Here is a 21,356-nt window from a genome sequence, read left to right as displayed (position 1 = left end):
CTACACTAGGGTGGCCAAATGCTGTTCGTGTGAGAGGGTTGTCATTTGTGGTCGCCTGAACCAGACTGCATCCCAGTTCTGGTTGTTCAATTATATTGGTACTCTGTTGTTTAATGGGACAGTATTAAAAAGCTCATGTGGCAGAAAATTGGGCATTGTTGTTGGCGTTGGCGTAGTTGACGGTGACCGAAAAATCCACGAAAAATCCCCAGAGGAGCAACCTAGGAGGCAGGTGGGCCACCCAGGTCACGTGACCTTGTGGCGTCATCACAACCTGCCCACCGGATTGTGAGCAAACTGTGCACCCTGTCAGGTGGCATTTACATTAATGGCCGGTCACGAGAGATTGCTCGGGAAGAGCGACCTGGGTCTCACAAGCAGGACCGGTGGCAGCTCTTGGCAAGTGGCGCATTGCTTGGCCGCCGTGCCTGGAGTGGTATGAGGACTCCCAGAGATCTGTAACTATCAAGGCAGGAATTACCAGTTCTTCATATATGGGCATTAACCCATTAATGCTGTCGTGTCGTACTCTTATGGTGGAGCTGAAGTGTCCCCTCTAATTTTTTTTTTATTTCTGTTGGAGAATTGCAGTGGGGCTAGGTTATGAACTGTGGTCCTGTCTGATCATTAACGTTCAAAATATCCTTACTGTGCCCAAAGAAAAGCCAGAACGTGTAACATTTGGCAACATTGGCGGCACTCTGAGAAACCTCCGTTCATTTCCTCCTTGTCACTCAGTTCGAAAACCGCCATGCTAGGTTAAACTGTGGCATAGGCCTGTGTTGTGTGGCCTCGGAAGCATTATCAAATGCTTGTGATGCACTACTGAAAATTTAACGTCCATTCTTTCTTGAGCAATGCCCAGGAGTAGATTGTATTTCCGGCCCAAAATCACATGGACATTTGCTGCTCTCCTTCAGTCGCTTGAGTCCGCACTTCTTGCATGTGCCTCACTTGTGCCTGTGATTCGTTTATCTGGACCCATTGTTTGTTTAGAGAATTTTGCCATTTTTCTTGAACTGTGATGATCTTGAGCCTAAGTATTTGCGTGCATAGACAGAGCGAGCTTTATCAGTTTTTTTCACGTAATGTAAAAGATATCACATTTGCCTTTGACCATTCTGTCTTCACTGTGGTATGTGGAACATAAATGGAGAGAGCAATGGCAGAGAGAAAAAGGGAACACTTAGAGGTGCACTGAAGAGGAATCTGAACTCGCCTTTTTGCCGCGTGAACTCGGTCTACACGTTCTGAGCATTCTTAGAAACTTTGACTTATTGCCCTGTGTGGCCGATTTCTCTAATTACATCGAATTAACGTCCGGCTCCCGCCTTTATTTTTTAATTCTCCCTCGTATGGTGGGCGGAGTCGACCAACGCGTGGAGTGCCTTTCAGCCAGCTCCGTGGAGGCTTTGCTTTCGCTTTATGTTGTTTTTTATGTTTCCGTGAATAAATAGTTTCATTTGCAGAAAATATAGCCGCAAATTAAGCCCGCAGAAATAAAAATAAGTGCGGACTATTTGCTTCTACGGATTACTACGTATTACTCCGCCGATGGCAGAGTAGCAAGCCGCCAGGGTACTGGGTGAACGGCACTCCGCGCGTTGGTCGACTCCGCCCACCGTACGAGGGAGAATTAAAAAATAAAGGCGGGAGCCGGACGTTAATTCGATTTAATTAGGGAAATCGGCCACACAGGGCAATAAATCGAAGTTTCTAAGAATGCTCAGAACGTGTAGATTGAGTTTCCGCGACAAAAATACGAGTTCAGATTCTCTTCAGTGCACCTTTAAGACCAGCGTCGGGAGATTGGAGTTCCACCGCAAGAATTCTGTGTGTTTGATGTGTTCTCTGCCAGAGTTGTGCAGAAATGTTCTGCAGAAATAGTTTGAATGCCTTCCCTTGTTCATGACCAAGAAGTGTCATGTGATGCTGTTTGGCTCGGGGAGCTGTAATGCAAGGTGCTCTAGTCTCTGTGGATGCCATTAGCTGAAGCCCTTGTCCCTCTTCCACTTTCAATGTGGTGTAAATGCAGGCATCGGTGAGTAAGAGTTACAAATTAGAAGTGCATTGTTCGGTCAGCTGTTTTACTATATTTCATTGTGCCACGCTGCTTTGCTGTGTGTCGTTTATATCTGTGGCACTAATGAAGGCAAATGTCACAGCTTTGTAATTCTCTGAGGGAGCTTAAATTGGGGCTTACTGGCATGCGTTGATGCTCTCCGCCGATTCACCACCACCTATACCATACGCTCCATGGATCATAAGTAATGACTTTCTTGTTTTACGAAGGTAGGGCCTGCATTAGTGAGAAGCAAAGCAGGTGTGAATTGGAAAGCACAGCTAATGTCACATTTGATGGATTTTCTCAAGGTGTAGGCTCCTGCATTAAGTGACTGGTTCTGGCCTTTCAGGGACCTTCACCGTGGAGCCAGGTCTAAGCGCCAAGATCCTCAGCAAGATCAGAAAAGGCGACCTTGTGTCCATAGTTGCGTCCCAGCTGGCCCACATCGCTGCTTCATGCAAGTTTGATGGATGGCTCATCAACATCAAATGTGGGATGGTTGGTATCATTTGTAACTGTGTCTCACTTCCTGGCATACATTAGTCACAGTGCAGGAGGTGGTTAAGGATTCAAATGCATAGCATTGATTGATGTATGAGGTTCATGTAACTCTGGTCAACGAGGTTGATGTACTCCTGGTGCAGGGAAACACGTGCACAGTGTGGTTTCAGGGTGTCGAACCGGAATTTTTTCGGGTTCGGTTCAGGTTCGGGTTCACACCTTTCGGGTTCAGTTCCGGGTTCGGTTCCAGAGCGACATTCCGTTCCGGTTCGAACCGGTTCGGACCGTACTGAACCGGTTCGAACCGGTTCAAACGGGTTCAGGGTAAAAAAATTAGAACGTAGATGAGTTTTAATCAACCTTTTTACGGTGTTTACATTTTTTTTTGTTGCATCGATATATGAAATAAAAAATGCAAAAATTTGTTCAATTAGAGATTTTCTCACTTTGCCCACTTTATTTATTGTCCGCTGCAAAAAGACGAATTTACGGCAAGAGCCGTAAAATGAAATAAACTCGAAATATAAGGTACGGCTATGTGTATGCTATAATCCGTCTGATGATATATGAGGAGAAAAGCCGCTGGAATTTGCATCGTCAAAACTCTATAGCTTGAGCGATTTCGGAGACCTCGTCGTGCGAGAAATTGATCTCTTTGCAGCTCGAGTCAGTCGGGAATTTTTCGTACGCAGTGCACTTACGCGGGCGCCGACATGACCGCCGCACCCGGCCTCTACGTTCCCGCGCATTATTGAGAAACGGAGCTGCCATGCATCGGCTCCTATATACAGACAGACACCTTTTCGTCGTCCCGAAACCGACTTGCCAGTCACTCCCACCCACCGCCCTTTCCTACATGATACGGGCATATGCGAGAACCCCTCCACCACCCCTCCACTACCCATCCCCCCCCCCCCCCCCCGAACGAGAGCCTCGTGGGATCACTAGCTCTCCCTAACACACTGAGGATACCAAAACATATTTTATTGAAATCACCTCTTCGAAATAGCCTTTGTGACTCGCGTTATATATATAAAGCCCCTGTCGCTCAGTATCTTAAAAAAGACAGCTAATCGTGTATTCTTACTAGTACAGTGGGAAATTGCGACTATGAATTGTTATGATGACGTCGACCTCTTTTATTCTGATAAAAAGAGTATGATGAAAAAAAAAACACGCTTGGATAGGTTAGGTTGAGGCGCTTCGTTTCTGCACAGAGACAAATTGGTAACATCTTCGATGGGATGTTGCGTTGCAACATTCTTGCAAGTGCAGCATTCTGCTAGGAAGAAGGTGTACTTGCACTGCGTAGAATTTTTGTAACTTTTCCTGGGGGCTATCAAAGGGAGCCTGTGCCTCTACAGAATTTTTTGTGCCTGGTAGAGTCCGGTGAATGTGTCGTGCACCATTTGTTCGCCAACTTGTTTCAGGGCATTTATCTTCTAAACTACAAACAAACCCTTTCTGGGAGCTGTGCTTAATAGGCGGTTCAGTGCTCGTCTGTCTTTTCTGGGCAAGGTCGTGAGAGAACTTTGTGCTGATACATTCGGTTTTCTCCCTCTTCGCTTTTCCTTGGGATACCTGTACGACCTCTTCACAAGGCAGACGACAAATTTTGTGATCGGTCATTAATTCCTCTACCCATATATCTGCAGCAAGTTACCTAGCCTTTCTTGATACGAATTCAGCGGATGTAGTCCAGCCCAACGGCCGAAGATGTAACGAACGGGTGCGGTGTTACCGAGAAAATATGCATAAGGGCAAAGACAATTCGTCGCAGATACAACTAAAAACTTTTGCCGCACCACTCGGTTATAGCGAACGAGGAGGCGCGGTAAACTATCCTCGAAGTTGAAGAGGTCGTGCTTCCAGTAAGCGCGAAGTGAGAGAACGCCTCTCACCCTTCACGACACCGCTCCGGAATGATCATGTCGACCCAAAAATGCGATAAAAGGCGGCACTGCAGTGCGCAGCGCTAACCGGAAAATCCGGCGTCTGGGAACACTGTACACAGTAACGTAAACACGGTAATGACATGCTATAACTCCCTATTCAAACAGTAAGTAACCGCAGGCCAAGCCCGCGTCGGCGGCAAATGAGGGCAATCACTGCCTGCGTGTTCGTCGGCTGGGCAAAGCCTCTCAAGTGGAAGAAGCGCGGTGCGTGTGAGAAAGGGGCATCGTCGAAATCGAAGCTACTGACCATAGTCGTGGATCAAGTAATAGCAGCGATTTGAGAATTTTTAAAGCCTTGCTAGCCATGCGTGCTAGCTACGGGCTGGTCACGTGGTATGCATAGCCTGCCCAGACGGCTCCATCTTTTGCGCTGCTTTCACGTGCAGGTAGCGTCATAAAGCGGCCAGTGCAACTGATGCACTCTGTTCCATGAGCGTTGCGCTACTTTCGTCGCTGCATGAGCACAGGAACGACAGAAGCAGCTCGAAAACACACGTGACCGGACGCATGTAGATGTGTGACACCGCTTCTTTGATCCATGGCTGGCCAGATGTTTCCTGGCCAGCCGTGGATCAAAATTGCAGAAGCGCGGGCTGTGACGAAGACGAACACCAAGTACAAGCACTCCTGTACTCTCAGGAATCTTTTTTATGTGGCCGACCTGCCACCAGCTGCTGTGGACTCTTCAACCACGATTAGTTATACACCCGTCGCTAAATTTTATAGTTGGCGTCTCCACGACGATTAACTGATCACCCTATATAGCCTGAAAAGAGCCGCTGCAGGATCTGCTTTGCACAAGTAGGCGCGCATAAAGCAGTTTTATAAGAAATAAACGCCACTTTTAGTGACCTTAGTATGTTTGGCTTTTATACGAAGAGTCCACTTACTACGAACATCAGATATAACGAACAGAATCCGCGTGACTCTCAGGTTCGTTATAAATGGGCTTTACTGTAGTTTCAATCAGCCGCAAAAACATTTTTCACGCTTCAAACGTGGATCTTACGTGTTAGGACGTACCTTTGCGCTAAGGAGGCGTTTGTGGCATGGTCATTGAATTGCTACCCGTCAACAAAATAATAGTTTCTTTTTGTCGTGATGCTGCGTTTTTTTGGGGCATACTTCAGCAGTCTCTTAAAATGGACATTGAGATCATGCACTTCACAATAACATTTCTGTCTGCGACGAAGTCCTCCGGAATTCCGTGCGAATTCTTCGTGTTCGTAGGACCGCTTAGCGTGTGGAACACCCGCATGATGGATCAACACGCAGAACCCCCGCGTTCAACGAGGTTGCTGTTCAGAGAAGGGTGCTCTTTACCGCTGAAGGAATATGCTGCTCAAGCTCAATCTCCTGACTCATTCCGAAATTTCGATGAGCGATCGAAGTAAGGGAGCCATGGTGGCGTAAGGACTTATGCTGAGATCTCTGAATTCGACGAGATCAAGCAAGGCACGAGGGATGTCATAGAGGTTCCTAATATTTCATGCAACAACGATAAAAAGAAGCCTCGGAGATGGCGGAGTAACCTAAGGCATCTCCAAATGGAGGTTTTCTGTTGCGCCGCCACTGATACGAATCCAACTCGGAGTGTGCATATTCGTTTAGTTGTCCTTTTTACTGCATTAGCAGTTTAGCCTCCCTTCCCAAAAATAACCGCACTGTGTGTGTGTGTGTGTGTGTGTGTGTGTGTGTGCGCGCGCGCGTGCGTGCGCGCGTGTGTACGCGTGTGCGTGCGTGCGTGTGCATGCGTGCGCGCGCGCGCGCTCTATCACGTCATATTTCGCCAAGGTCATCGAGTACTGCACTTTGACCTTCAGCAGATTGGAGCGCCAGAGGTGTGGCTGTGACGTAAGACCACGTGGCTCACCGCTGCTCCGACCGCCGCTTCACCAGACGTGGTGATGTGATGTGCACGTGACTCGGATGCGACGCAACCTTGGATCAGCAGCCGAGCTCCACAGCCACCGCGGCATTTTTTTTTTCCTTATTGCACCACTGACCCATCGTGAAGGGTTTTATTTAGTACCTGCTGTCGCTGACAACGAACGCTTGTAAAAGTAAATTTTGCTCTACCCACTGCGGTGGCTCAGTGTTTTTGACGCTCGGTTACTTATTCGGTGTACCCGGGTTCGAACCCGGTGGCGTTTCGTTGGAGGGAAACGCAAAAGGCACCCATGTGCTGTGTGGTGTCAGTGCATGTTGAAGTCCAAATATTCCGAAGCCCTCCCCAACTGCACCTCTTCCTTCCTTTCTTCTTTCACTCCCACCTTCCCCCTTCCCTTGACACTGTTCCTGAGCCATTTCCTTTTCCCAAAAACCACTGCCACAGCGTGGTTGGGTCGTTGCGCTAATGTTTCATATATTTGTGGTAAATGACACAAATAAAGGGAAGGCATTCTCAATCGGTACTTAAAGGACTGTGCACACAAATTTTATTGCGTGCTTTCTTCTTTCAAACGATGACTTAGATATTGGGATACGTGGATCACCATACGGTATTCGCCTACGGCCGCTGAATAATTTAGAAAAGAATTTATTCTCCATGCTGTTTAGGGTTTCATCAACCTAAAAAAGCTGTGACTTGTAGTTGAACTGTCACGTGAGGCCTGCAAAAACTGTGATATAGACGCTGATACTTCGTTTTGACTCACTGTAAACCAGCCTGCGTCAAAGGCTATAATTACAACAAACGACTTACTAGCAGTTACATTGCCGGTTTGTTTCGTGCCTCATGTAACCTAAATTTAACTACAGGTAACAGCCATCGTTCTGCTGATGAAACTAAAACAACGTCACGAAGAAATTCGAATACAAATTATGTATTGGCTGCAGGCAAATACCACGAGGTGGTCCATGTATACCAATGTCGAAATCATCGTCTGAAAGAAGAAAATGGGCAAGGAAAAATTTGGTGTCTATAGTCCTTTATTGAGCTAGATCAGTGCTAACAATTTGATTAAAACCATACGCAAACATAAAAAGGAGAAGCAATAGCTCAAGTTTTCACATAAACCTGACTTACAGTGCTTTAGAATTGGCGCTAGTACATTACAGAAGAGTCGATTAGGTTTCTTTCCACACACCATACTTCATTCAATTTTGTCGTCTCATGTACTGGGTGCCATTCTCCCACTTTCCAACTCAGACAACTTGGGATGGATAAACCTACGCTAGGCCACGGCCGCTTGATGCAAAGCGCAAAGCGAGGTGCGGCCAGCCACGTCGCGCCGCCGACAATGGGTGAGCATGTCCTGGCGGAGTTTACAGTCGCGGCCGCTGTTTTCGGTGGGGGCGCCACTGTTCGGGGACAGGTCCCGGGAGTGGACTCCCGAAGCGCTCCTTGCTTCGTCGTGTTCGAGCGCGTTTGCGTCATGTAAAACCGCGTTTGCGTCGTGTAAAACCGCGTTTGCCTTCCATATTCAATGCAAAATAAAAACCACTACTACTACTACTCACGTTCCTCATGTCTGCAGTGCTTTATTTGGATTTTCTGCTGTGCGCGTGAGTGAGCACGTTTGCCTCGCGTCTGCGGTGCTGGATTTGGACTTCTCGCGTGCGCGTGAATGAATGTTTGCCTCGTGTCTGCCGTGCACTCTTTGGGATTTTCGTGCATGCGTGTGTGGAGGTCAGGGACGTGTATGGGGCACGATGCCGCTCATCTGCCGTGTGCCACTGTCCGTCACGAACTCCAGAAAACAGCCAACTGTGAGATATCATGAGTTTCCCTCTGAACTACAGCGTCGAGAAGCGTGGCTGAAAATATCGCTCGCCAAGGACTGTCAGGGAAAGGAAGAGAGTGGGTGCCAAGCGACAGGTCTCTGGCATGTTCCTTGCATTTTACAGAGAATGACTACAAAAAGTAAGGTCAAGGAAGGTTCTTGTGAATGGTTCCTTCCTTTCTTGTATGACCATGCAATAAAAGTGTCAAGTACTTTGTGGTTTTCTCGGCTGCAGGTGGGCTTATGAAGTTCCACAACTTCAGCTATGATCGTTTTTTTTTTTAATAAATTGCAGTAACTTGTGTATATAAGAGCCAAAATTCGACGTGACACGAAACGGAAATTTACTGTGTGTGACCAGCTGTGCGTGTCCGTCTCAACATGGGGTAGCGAGAAGTGAATAAAAATCAGGGAGCACTTTGACGATCTAAAGTGCGAAGAGGCGAAAGCCTTTAACCGCCTCTGTCGCTGCCCTCTGCTTGGCGACTGTTGAAGATCGTTTGGCGACTCTTGAACGCTTCCGTACGACATCGCGAGCGCGTTTCGTAGCGGGCGACATTGGAGCGCGCGCGGGCTGCATCCTTCTTCGATCAACGTTTAGAGAGCACCTGAGAGAGCTCTGGGTGATACGGCCATTGTGCAAACTTTTGACGTCAGTGTACATGCGCCGTTGTTAAACCACCTGAAAATTGCGCATGGGGCACTGCGCATGCGCAGTGTGCGCGTTTATTGGGTATCATTAACTAATCATCATTACTGTTCGTACATCTACTGTTTCGCTCCTGTGCACCGTTAGCAAGGTAATGGAGCCCTTTATTTTTAAGCATATAAGCAGTTTTCTGGAAAATAATAATTTCTTTTCTGAGGGACAGCACGGTTTTTGACGTGGCCTATCCATGGTTACGCAACTACTACACACTACTAATGATCTCATGGTAGCTTTGGATCAGGGTGGGCAAATTGATATACTGTTCCTCGACTTCGAAAAGGCGTTTGACCGAGTCTGTCACAAAAGGTTAGTGTATTGCAAAGTGAACAAATTTTGAATTGGCTTGATTGTTACTTATCCAATCGACAACAGTATGTCTGCATTGAAAACTCACTTTCTTCATCTGCCCCTGTATTAACCGGTGTACCACAAGGTTCTGTCCTTGGACCTCTTCTTTTTCTGATCTATTTAAATGACCTGTCTTTGGATTCCTCTGTACAATGCCGGTTCTTCGCCGATGACTGCATCGTGTACCAGGTCATCGAATCTGTGCAAGATCAAATTGTGCTACGTGATTACCTCTCTGCAATTAACAGTTGGTGTCAATCCTGGCGTATGAACCTAAATGTCTGTAAATGTGCCCACATGATGGTCACAAGAAAGAAAAAACCGTTAATATATACTTACAAAATTAACAATGCTGATGTCAAGCGGGTTGACAACTTCAAATATCTTGGTGTTATAATTGACTCCAAATTAACGTGAAACGCACATGTTGAATATGTTGTGTCGGCGTCACTAAAAAAGCTGTGGTTATTAAAGCACCACATGGGGCACTGCACTAGTGCAACAAAACTTGCAGAATTCACGACACTCGTTAGGCCAATTCTTGATTATGCTGACACTGTTTGGGACCCTCATACTAAGAAAAACATCAATCACATTGAAGGGGTACAAAAGAAAGCACTTCGATTCATTTTTAACGCTTACCATAGAAGTATCTCTGTTTCAGACCTGAGAACACGAGCTGGGCTCCCGTCGCTAGAACTTCGATTCATTTTTAACGCTTACCATAGAAGTATCTCTGTTTCAGACCTGAGAACACGAGCTGGGCTCCCGTCGCTAGAAATGCGCCGTAAACTACACTGCCTACACATGATGTACAGTATTGTCAACCACCATGTCAAAATAAATTTTCATACTTACATGCACTTCAAAGAATCCAGGAAAACGAGAGGCAAGCACAGCAAAACAATTGTAATGCCGCAGGTTAAAACTAACGCCTACCGCTCATCATTCTTTCCTCGAACCACAGCCGAGTGGAACGCCTTACCCTATGAAGTAGCTGACATGCCCTCAGTTGAATCTTTTGTTACGGCCGTGTGATCTTATCTATGATGCAGCAAGTATTTCTTTACAACGCTTCTTGCTTTGCCGTCCGCCTTTCAAAGTGTATTCCTTCTTTCTTTTTTTGTGTGCTTTTTGATTGTGCACATTCCTTCGTGGCTGATTGTTATAGCATGTTTTCTTTCATTGCCGCTGTTAAACTCACCTTAGCAATTGTTCAAGAACAATGTATCCACTCCTGCTTTGACTGCCAAGAGGCAGTTGGCAGTATTTGATAAATAAAAAATAATAAAAAATACTACTACACCATTAACTATCATTACTGACTTTTCAAGTAACCATTATTGACAGCTGCCGCGGACGCATGGACGGACGGACACGCTGGCGAGTCACGAGCCATAAAAGGCTTACGCCTTAAAAGTAGATCGAAAGCTTCAGGCGCATTAATGCAACATCCTCAGGTACAGCCGCGCGCGCCGTCGTGCATCGTATAATAGGCGGCCGTTATGGACAGCGTTCAGGCATACACTTCCTACCTGCTGCGGTGATTGTGACATAATCGGCGTTTTCAATGACTACTTAAAAATGCAATCTTTAATGAGCAAGTAGAAAGTGCACTGTTTACGCCTCAAACAGTGAGCAACGGGCGTACCGACGCAGCTGTCGCGGCGTTTCCCTGCGAGCAGTTGTCCCCGAGCAGTGGCGGCGCGGCGGGCGCACGGAGAACTAGGCCCAAGACGCCGTTTTTGTGCGACTTGGCGGGCCGCACCTTGCTTTGCGCTTTGTATCTAGCGGCCGTGGCTAGGCTATCTCATTTTGTCTGAAAAAAAAAAAGAAGTGTGCCGGGTTCCAAAAAAAAAAGCGGGGCTGAACCGAGCTCCGAACCGGTTCGGAACGGTTCCTTTGAATCGTTCCGGTTCGGGTTCAGTTCCAAGATGGCGAAAAAAATATGGGTTCGGTTCGGCTCCGGTTCCGGGTGAAAATTCGGGTTCGGTTCCGGTTTCGGGTTCAGGTTCGGTTCCGGTTCGACACCCTGGGTTGAATACCTCAGCTGCAGTATACGTCAGCTGCAATGTTCGGATGCATCTGGGCACCGTGTACGAGTGGCTGGCAATGTCGATGGACTAATGCAACTTGAATGGCACTGCATACTTGTCTAGTTGTTTGAGAACACCTCGAGAATTGGCAAAGGCATTAACTTGCTGATACAAAGGGTCTACAGATAGAGCTCAGCTGCTGTCCAACAATGCTTGCAGTTCCGCAGCACGGAAGGTAGGCGTTGCGATGGTGTAAGTCGAGCAGCCCTTGAGGTGTGAGGATGTGTATGGCTTACAAAAACACTGGAATCTCATAAAGACCGAAGGATGGCGTCACTAGACATGAATTAGAGGAAAAAATAGCGCCAAACCATGCATACCACCAGAAGGGAGCGAGGACGAGACAAAAGTGCTATAGACATGTAAGGAGGGGGACAACAAGGCCTTCTTTCAGCGATTAGGCTTGTTTGTTATGACTGCACTGTTGTGCCAAGAAGACAGTTCAAGTTGGAAGGTGGGACGGAGTGAGGCCCTGCCAGTTGTGTTCGTCTCATATTGATCTGTGGATTCTGTGAGCGTGTTCAGTTGCTCACATTCCTGCATGACCATGGCAGGCACCTGCTCTGCTCCTTATAAGTGGCCGCTAGTTTGCGTGCAACATTTATTCATGTTCTCTTTCAGTCCTATTAGGAGGTGCATGTATAGTGCTTTGCGTTTCAAATAATGGAGCCACCATCTGGTAGTATTTTATGTTTACTAGCGGCACAAATGTCATTCGAATGCTGCGTTCGCCACGTAGGACAACAAACGCCTGAATGGCAAATGTGGCAATGCGGACAGTAGTGTTTCAAGGTCGCTTATTAATCATGCGCTTGATGAGTACAAAGCAGACTGAGATAAATGGCATCGTGGCACCTGTTTCCAGGACGAGACCTGTGGCCCCTTCATCTTGGAGTTCCTCAGGGCCATAACCGCGGAGACTCACCGCTCTGTGCCCGGCTCATTGGTCATCTGGTACGACAGTGTGCTGCTGGACGGCAGGCTGGACTGGCAGAGCGAGCTCAACAAGAATGCGTGCTTCTTCGACCTCTGCGACGGCATCTCCCTCAGATACGGCTGGACCGAAGGGATGTTGCAGAAGTCTGTGGGCCATGCTGGCAACCGCAAGAGCGACGTCTATGTTGGCATCGATGTGTTTGCACACAAGACAAAGCACTTTGGCGGCAGTGAGGCAGTCAGGGTGAGTGCAGCTCAGGCAGCCCTATGCCTATGTTGATGTCTCATTTGATCGACTCAGGATAAGAACTGTGGGTCAAGGCGATCAGTTAATTAACAGAGACACCAGTAGTTGTTGAGAGTGAGAAGAGCACTGTGCATGCTCTTATATTTGCAGTGGGGGAAGTGAATTGCAGAAAAAAATTGGGTGCAAAAAGAAACAACGCACCCAGCACTTGTAGACTCAGCACATTAGTGGTGCTCCTATTTTTGCTTCCATATTGATCTTTGCTATTTCTGCAGATTGGAAAAAGTATGTGTCTTCTATGGTAAGTAGAAATTAGGGAATCCCTTCCACAAGCCTCACAATTTCATTGAATGTTTCGGCAATGTGCTCACTGCAAGTTGTCATGTCCGAACATTGTCATGTCCGAACATGCATCCAGCTTTTGGCTTGCTTCATGGCTTCCAGCTTTTCTTGCCAGTGCTTTGACATTTCTCGAGAGAGACCAAGGTGATTAAAAAAAACTAGGTTCTTCCAATCCAGACGAATATCTAGCAACCATTCTCTGCCGAGGAGTGCCGGTCCTGTAGTGTCCACGACGTACAGGGGAAGCTCCACGCTCTGGTCGTTGTGGCGCACGACGACTTTCGCCAGACCCTTCGGTTTTACCATAGCCCCAGTATATGTGCGCAGCTTTAACGATGCTGGCTGAAGTCGCTTACGTGGAAACAGCCTCTGGAATTCGCGCCATGATATGACGGATACGGCTGCCCGGTGTCAAGCTCCATCGTCAGTAGGACACCGTCAACGTTCACGGGTACAGTAAATGGGTCTGCGTTGACTGATTTAAGTGGGACAGACGACTCGTTTCGGACGGACGTGAGCACCTTCACACGTTTCCGGGGCTTTGCCTCCCTAGCTTTCTTTCCTTTCCTGCAGGCGCGTTTAATATGCCCTTTTCGGTTACAATTATAACATGTATCGCCGATATGAGGGCATGCTTCGCTAGAGTGATTGGGTGACCCGCAACGGAAGCAGCTTGGCGACATCACAGACTGCTTTTCGCCTCGAACCGTATTCACTTCGTACGCCGGGGATGCGCTGTTATGCGTGAACGCCGCGCTTTTCGTTGCAGTTTCCATGGCAAGAGCTCTATCTACGGCCTTCTGGAAGGTTAGCTTTTTGTCTTCCGTGAACAACACACGCTGAATGTCCTCGCGGAGTAGGCCGCAAACGAAACAGTCCCAGAGCGCTTCATCCAAGAAACTTCCAAATTCGCAACTCTGCACCAGCCTTCGAAGTTCCGCGACAAATTCGGCAATGGACTCACCGCTTCGCTGTGACCGCTTGTAAAATTTCGCACGCTCTGCGATGACGGACGACTGCGGCGCCAGGTGATCGCTCAGGAGTTTCAGAAGACTGTCAAACTCTCGTGACGACGGTGCGTCCGGTGCCGTCAGCGACTTGAGCAGTGCGTAGGTCTTCGCGCCGATGAGACTTAGGAAAGCAGGAACCTTCTTTGCTACTGGAACATCGTTGACCAAAAGATAGGCCTTCAACCTTTCCTCGTACGAGCGCCAGTCACTCGTGGTCTCGTCGAAAGGTTCAATGTGGCCGATGTGACCCATGACTCACTTGGAAGTTTCAGCTGCCGTGATGCCAGTTTCAGGAATTTCACCGCAGGGAAATCTTCGTGGCGGGAAGCTTATTTTACACAGAGGCCAGGCTCTTTACACTGCGAATTCCGTACGGCGGTCATCCCATCCTCGTCGCCAATATGTCATGTCTGGCATCCAAGAACTGGGCGACGTAGACGTAGCGTCGAAGGAACGTTTATTCCTGCTACTTGGCAGGAAGCCAACAGGTTACATACTGAGCGCGGTGGGCCAGTGCGAGCGGTCCTTTAAAGCCAGCACGGGCTACCCGATAAGAGATAGCCGGGCAGTGAGCATGCACAGACAGTACGCGATAACACGCGTGCTTGCTTTCGCGCGCACACAACACAAGTGATGACTGTGGCAGCCTTGGTGACTCAAATTTTGTTTCAGGAGGTTGAAGTAGCCCGCAGGCATGGCTTGTCGTCAGCCATTTTTGCCGCTGGCTGGGTGTACAAGAACCAAGACAAAGTTGAGTCTGCAGCCAGTCAGCGGTGGTAAGTTGCGCTGAAGGTCTCGGTTCCCTGTGCTCAGTGTGGAACGCGCACTGCAGAGTGTGATGCATAGCTAACTACCAGTTGTGGAGTCACTTCTGAAGTGGAGACAAAACCTTTCTGCTAGCTAAGTTGCTGGCTAGTTAGCTCTCATACTTCATGCAGAAGTTGCATTCTGTCTCGAGTTTTGTTTATTGCCTATACATATCTAATTACGCTGCAGTTTTGATGAACAGTAGCCTAACACCTTCTTATTACGTTTAATGCCACATTTAGTTGTAGCATATGCTTTCTTGTTCAAATTAAACTGTGTAATATCATCTTGGAAGGGTAGAACATCAAACCAGTGAAGCTAAGTTTCAGTGAAAAACATTGCTAGTGCCACATGTTTTTAGGAACGTGAGGCTGCATGAAGGAGAGAAAGGTCATGGGTTCGGATCCCACCTGCGGCATGTGGTTGTTTTTTCTTCTGCTTTTCTAATCAATTAGCTTTAAGCGATAACATATTCAGTAATATTCTAAATCGAACAACAGCACAAAATAAATAAATGAATTGAAAATCCCCTATGTCCCTTGGTTTCTGTGGCTGTTGGCTTCTCTCATATTTATAACGAGCCCCTCATTCCCCTTCCCTTGTTTGCTTAATTGCTTAGCGAGGGCCTCGGTTCTGGCAGCCTTGACGCCATAGGAAGCATAAGAGGGTTCTCAGACAGCTTCTACCCTCGTCATTCGATGACGTTCTACGTCACATCAGCAGTAACTCAGGACGTGCTACGTCTGCCGCTTAAGAACGTGGGTGGCGCTGATGAACACTCTCAAGGTTAGGTTATTTGTAAACATAAATATCCCCGAAAGGAGAAGATTCGACAGCCATCGCCGTAGCTCAGCGGTAGAGCACCGGACGCGTAATTCGGAGGTCGTGGGTTCGGATCCCACTGGCGGCATGTGGTTTTTTTTTTTTCTGCTTTTCTAATCAATTAGCTTTAAGCGATAACATATTCAGTAATATTCTAAAGCGAACAAAAGCACAAAATAAATAAATAAATAAAAATCCCCTATGTCCCTTGGTTTCTGTGGCTGTTGGCTTTTCTCATATTTATAACGAGCCCCTCATTCCCCTTCCCTTGTTTGCTTAGGCTTCTGCAAGACATGTTAGGTATTTTTATCTCGTGATGGTTTATTTTTATTCTTGCATTGTGTTGCAACCTTTGCAGGTTCTGGGACTGTCTACAATGCTGCTGTCCCGAGTGGTGTATTCGGACACTGCCGCTCCAAACGAGTTTCTGTCAGGGATTTGGAGAAAAACTCTTTGAGGCAGGCCAGGTCAGCCATTTTCTTTCCATGTTTTTACTACATTAAAGGGACAATCTGCTGCCGGAGACGAACAGATAAATACTGGTTTATTATTGTACGATATTCTCGTATGATGGCAGTAGCATGGGCACAACTCTGAAGTTTTCGGAGGATTATTCGAAAAGCTGGACCAGAACTTACAGTTGCATTCTGCAGTGTTAAAACTTTGTAGATGTCCAGGTAATCTGGTTACGACGACTGGAGTTGATATAATACACTTTATGTATGAAACTGAGGTAAAAAAAAATGTCATATTTCGAATGTCAAGAAACTGCAGACTTGGTCTAATTTTTTGTCTTGCAGCAATTTGGCGTTTTTTCCATGGTTTAACCCTGTTTGCTCATCATTACTTCTAACGTTTTCAAAAAGGCAGGCTGCCGCTATGCTGCTATTGGCAGTGCCATTGGCTGTGCCACGGGCGATGAACAACTACCTATACCAACTTGGTATACTACCTTATTATGCCACGTCAAGTATTAATTAACTTTAGTTGTCGGATACTATACCGAATGGAAGAACGCCACCTTGGATATAACAAACTTTCGTGTGTTAAGGGGGGACATGGGTCTTAGAGCATTTTTTTTTATTTACAGACCAAATGCAATGAAACTGCACAGACTTATTCAGTTTTTTCTGCTGATTTCAAATATGCAATTTGTTTAGTTCTAGGCCAATTAGTTCCTGAGATATTAATATATATCATGCCATTGTTTGCTGAAACAATAGAAAAGAGATGGGCCACCAGAAATTTAATTTTAATGTGTGGGTAGATGCTACAATGTGTGAGGAATGCAACGCTGGAAGCAGTTTTCAGTTTTTTGTCCATGTGGACAAATGGGCTTAATAGTTAGTTTTCAAGTGAGTTGACCAGACATACAGTGCCAGAAAACATGACACACATGAAACTAACTATTAAGTCCATTTGTCCACATGGACAAAAAAACTGAAAACTGCTTCCAGTGTTGCATTCCTCACACATTGTAGTATCTACCCACACATTAAAATTAAATTTCTGGTGGCCCATTTCTTTTCTACTGTTTCAGCAGACAATGGCATGATATATATAATACCTAATGAACTAATTGGCCTAGAAATAAACTAATTGCATATTTGAAATCAGCAGAAAAAACTGAATAAGTATGTGCAGTTTCATTGCATTTGGTCTGTAAATAAAAAACTTGATCTAAGACCCATGTCCCCCCTTAACCTCAGATATAACAAACCTAAGTACTCTAGCTAAGCGAGGTGCACAGCATGAAAGGTTTTCTCTGACGCTGTAGAGACGTGTATTGGACGTCACAAGAAACAGCCTAAGGGAGGACACAGCGCACAAGTTACAAGCTAACAAGACGCTGCTCCACACGACCGCGTCGGTGCAGGAGGTGAGCTCCGTGGCCTGGTCCGACCTGTCCCAGCTGCAGCTGCAGCCTCGCGACCAGGGACGCTCGCTGTGCGACGGCTGCGGAGTGGCCGAGGTGTGCACGGAGTGGGCGTACAACGGAGGGGGCTGCCTCCTCCTGCGCTTCACCCCGGACGGGGCCAAGCCCAGGGCAGCCCCTTACTTCAGGTGGGGGGGGGCTGATGATCATCATGATCATCAGGCTGATGATCATCATGATCATCAGCCTGACTACGCCCCCCCCCCCCCCCCCCCTCAAGGACAAAGGGCTCTCCCGTATTTCTTCAGTTAACCCTGTCCTGTGCCAGCTGCGGCCACCGTATCCCCGCACGCAAACTTCTTAATCTCATCCGCCCACCTAACTTTCTGCCGCCCTTAGCTATGCTTGCCTTCTCTAGGAATCGAGTTCATTAGTCTTCATCATCGGTTTTCTTGCCTTCGCCTTTGCCATGCCTTTGTTCAACGCCACAATTGATTGATTGATTACAAACATCTTTATTCCTTCAATGTTCTCAGAACATGTGGGTGGGCCGCCTAGTCCGGTAGTCCACTGGCTGCTGCAATTAAAAGAAAAAATGGAAGTATTCCTCAGTGCCTTTCTTTGTTTCAGTGGCTGTTGGCTTCTTTAATACGGCTTGCCCGGCAGCCATTTTGTGGCACCTTTCAATCTGTGTGCACCCCTGCTTGCAGTACACGCTTGGTGTGCGAACAGTAAAACTCACCATGTTACTTCAGAATCGATTTTGTTGTGGTGTATTGACGGGGAGGGGGCACAGTTAACACACACGAGCAATGATGGTTCCATAAGGACTCTAAAAACAGGACAGTGGACCGATTTCACAAAGCCCTCTGTGCATGTGTATGCATTCACCAGAAGCAGTCAAGCGCCATCTTGGCTGTCCTTCACGGCAGCTTCTGTACGACTACGCAGCGCATTTGGCGCCTTGACTGGCATTAAAGGGACGCCGAGGAGAAGTTGGAGTTGGCTTGTATTGATAGAATACCCTCACCACAAAAAGAACACTCTTGACGAAATCAAAGCTCCTGTAAGGTAGAAAAGGCCAATAACTAAAATACAGGTAGGCTGCCACAGGCCAGTCTTGTATTTACAAATGCTGTGATGAAATACCGGACTACTATGCCTCGGATTACTGAGGCTGACAAATGTGCATGAAGTTGGGGGTGATGCGCCAGCGTTCGCACCAAGTTTTGCACTTTTATCTTGCACTCGCCAACAGCGGCGCATAGGGTCGTAGTCCGGCAGTCAGCCACACGTTTACGCCTCTGGCATCCGTTGACAGCGCCATGGAAGCAGCGCCATAGGTGGTTGCAAGCTTGCAGTAATAATCCTGCGCTCATGTCGACGGTTGCGGAGGTAGTGAAAACGGCGATAGCTTTCGCTCTGACGTACCGCTTTCTATGTCACACGGCTATGATGTGGGGAAGCCACCGTAACCGGCGCTTAACCTGCGCTTGCGGTGATGTGCGGGAAAGCCAACCTGACTGGTGCTCGGCTTTTTGCGGTCTTCGGAATAGTCGCGAGCGCCTTCGGAACGCCGCCAAATCCGAGGAGAATGTCTCTACATTTCTCTAGTAAGGATTGCCAGACTTCGTGTGCCTTCACTGACTAAATTGTGCCGCTGTTGCGCACGTTTATGATGAACAAAATTTTATATTACGAATTTCGGCTATTGCGAGCTATTTTATGATTTTTTACTTGTTCGCTATAACGAGGTTTCACTGTATATCTGTGGACAAGCGATAAATGTGAAGAAAAAGTGACGTCATAAACATCTGCTGAGAACACGCGCTGTTCATGCGCTGGACGCCAGAAACGCTAGCTCCTTTGCAGCTAAAGGTACTGACGGGCTACTGGTGCAGGATTCGCCACGCTTCCTGATTTCCAAAGTTCAAGTATTCCTCTGGCTATTTGGTTGTTAGCTCTATTTAGTGTGGTTTCCAGTAGGGGTTCCGATGGAACCCAGCAGCGCGGCAGAGGATTTCGCTCACTCTTGATGCAACACTGAAGTCTGATTGTGCCTCTCAACAGTTGTGTGTTTCTTCTTATATTCATAGCCATACGCTAACTTTATGAGACTTTTTCGTTTACTTGGTGTTTCTTTTTGGTGTCTACGGCCCTTTTTTTAAATTTTTGCTGCTTTTTACGTGGCTTATGTTCTTTAAAGCTCCAGTGCTACGTAGCTTGCTAGACTTTCTCTCAAGGTGAGTGTCACAATCTGTGCGATGTGTTCTTTGACAGGTTGTTTGCCTGCGACATCCCATTGGGCTCCCTGAGTGTCAGCTATACCTTCCAGGTGTACCCGGGCAGCTCCGAGACACTTGACGTGGCACTCGTCTTGGTGGTTCGGACGGCAGTGGGAGAGAAAAAGAAGCTGCTACTGGGTGTCACAATCTTCATGCCTGAAGACGAGTGGTGTGAGGCGACGCAAGACATTTCTTCTCAAAGCTCTCCAGGTGCTGCCAAGTCCTGTTGGGAGACAAGGTGTGTAGTCATCTTCATCATCAGTTGAAATTGCATCCTCTGCTGAAAAAAAGGCCCTTTGTAGGGCTCTCCGATTACATCCTAACCAGTAGTGGCCGGCCTTCCCCAATGTGATTCCAATTTGGTCCTTCCACACCTCAGTGACCACAGCTGGCTGTTTTCCTTCCCTTGAAAGCGATTCTGTGGGTTTAGTAAACCTCTGGATATCTTTTTTTTCACATTATACATGCTTTAGAGAGCATGTGCTACCCTTTGTTTCGATTAGTATATCATTTGCTGCACTTTGATCACTAATTCACCTGCTGTTTTTCCTTTCTCACAACTTCATCCGTCAGTTTTTTTTTTCTCAATGACCTTTTGTACTGCTCTCAGTTTATCGTTAACCTTGTTTATTGGCCTCCTTGTTGCGGCCCTATAGGTGAGTCTTTGCAACTCTTGCATATTTTTTTTCAATGGATGTCACTGTAAGCTACTGTTCATAACTTGAGAGTTCCTCCCAAGTGCAGTCCAACTTATCTCAATTCCCCCGGAAATTTAATTTCTGTGATGTAGATTTGCAGACTAGAGTGCTACCTACCGTATTTAATCATGTGATGAACCCATCCGTTCACTTTATAATGGAGAATTTTTTATTTTTTTTAACCTTGCACAAAAAGTGCCCACCTCACTTTACTAGGCTGGTGTTCAGCATGTTCACTTTGTCTTGCAGTGGGCGGCCGGTGCCGTCGACTATCACATACTAATTGTCAGATCGCTGATACAGCAAACATTGTTTGAAGTGAGTGCAACAAGGATGCAACTTGTTGGCCACGCACTTTGGTTCGTGGACGGTTAGACAGACAGTCGGGCGAATGGGCGGGCGGGCAGGCAGCATGGCAGATTGAAATTGCCGAGTCCTGCTTACTTGATTTGCTTTTGTCATTCACCAGTTGTGGAAGAATCATTGTGGATATCATTGGTTTTAAATTGTCTAAAGCGCGTGTTGACTGTGTACAGGTCCGCTTTCATGCCAACCGTTCTCAAACACCAGACAGCGATTTTTCTCTTTGCTGTTTGATTTATTCCTTTGTGTCCTCGAGAAAAGAAGCTGGATCTTCAGGGAGCAAATATGATGTTTTGATGCTTTGTTAGGAAGATTTTTTTGCCTCCTGGGAGAATTTTCTCGTGTCCCGCCTAGCTGCCCTACTTCCTACTTCAGTTCCACCCTGCATGAATATCTCGGCAAGGTTTTCATTCTACATCCCTGCGTCATTGCCGTCTTCCTTGGTTAAAGCAGAATATCTGTCCTCGAGTGAGATCCTGAATGGCTGTACTTCTGTCTTCACATCATGCCTCTTTTTGACTGCTTTCGCCACTGCTTCTTAAAATCGGGACTAATTATAGATTTCTACACC

The 21,356-nt window shown here is 47.0% G+C and overlaps 2 protein-coding genes across 4 annotated transcripts in view; one reads left to right on the top strand and one right to left on the bottom strand.

Moving 5' to 3' along the window:
- LOC149347008 (uncharacterized) overlaps positions 1–21,356 on the bottom strand; it is a 318,847-nt gene that overhangs the window by 217,979 nt on the left and 79,512 nt on the right. The window lies entirely within an intron of this gene.
- LOC149347012 (cytosolic endo-beta-N-acetylglucosaminidase-like) overlaps positions 1–21,356 on the top strand; it is a 218,180-nt gene that overhangs the window by 192,404 nt on the left and 4,420 nt on the right. Inside the window, exons 3-8 of one of the 2 annotated variants that reach the window (XM_089586811.1) lie at positions 2,415–2,563; positions 12,265–12,579; positions 14,607–14,710; positions 15,922–16,030; positions 17,440–17,627; positions 19,720–19,962. In XM_089586811.1, coding sequence (XP_089442937.1) covers positions 2,415–2,563; positions 12,265–12,579; positions 14,607–14,710; positions 15,922–16,030; positions 17,440–17,627; positions 19,720–19,962 — 1,108 coding nt within the window. The remainder of the gene's footprint in view (positions 1–2,414; positions 2,564–12,264; positions 12,580–14,606; positions 14,711–15,921; positions 16,031–17,439; positions 17,628–19,719; positions 19,963–21,356) is intronic. The other variant, XM_089586810.1, reaches the window with a different exon arrangement.

This window comes from Amblyomma mixtum, chromosome 4, assembly GCF_055824585.1.
Source record: "Amblyomma mixtum isolate Tamu chromosome 4, ASM5582458v1, whole genome shotgun sequence".
NCBI classification, from domain to species: domain Eukaryota; kingdom Metazoa; phylum Arthropoda; class Arachnida; order Ixodida; family Ixodidae; genus Amblyomma; species Amblyomma mixtum.
Note: the sequence above shows the minus strand (reverse complement) of the source record. Positions and strands in the feature narration are given on the sequence as shown.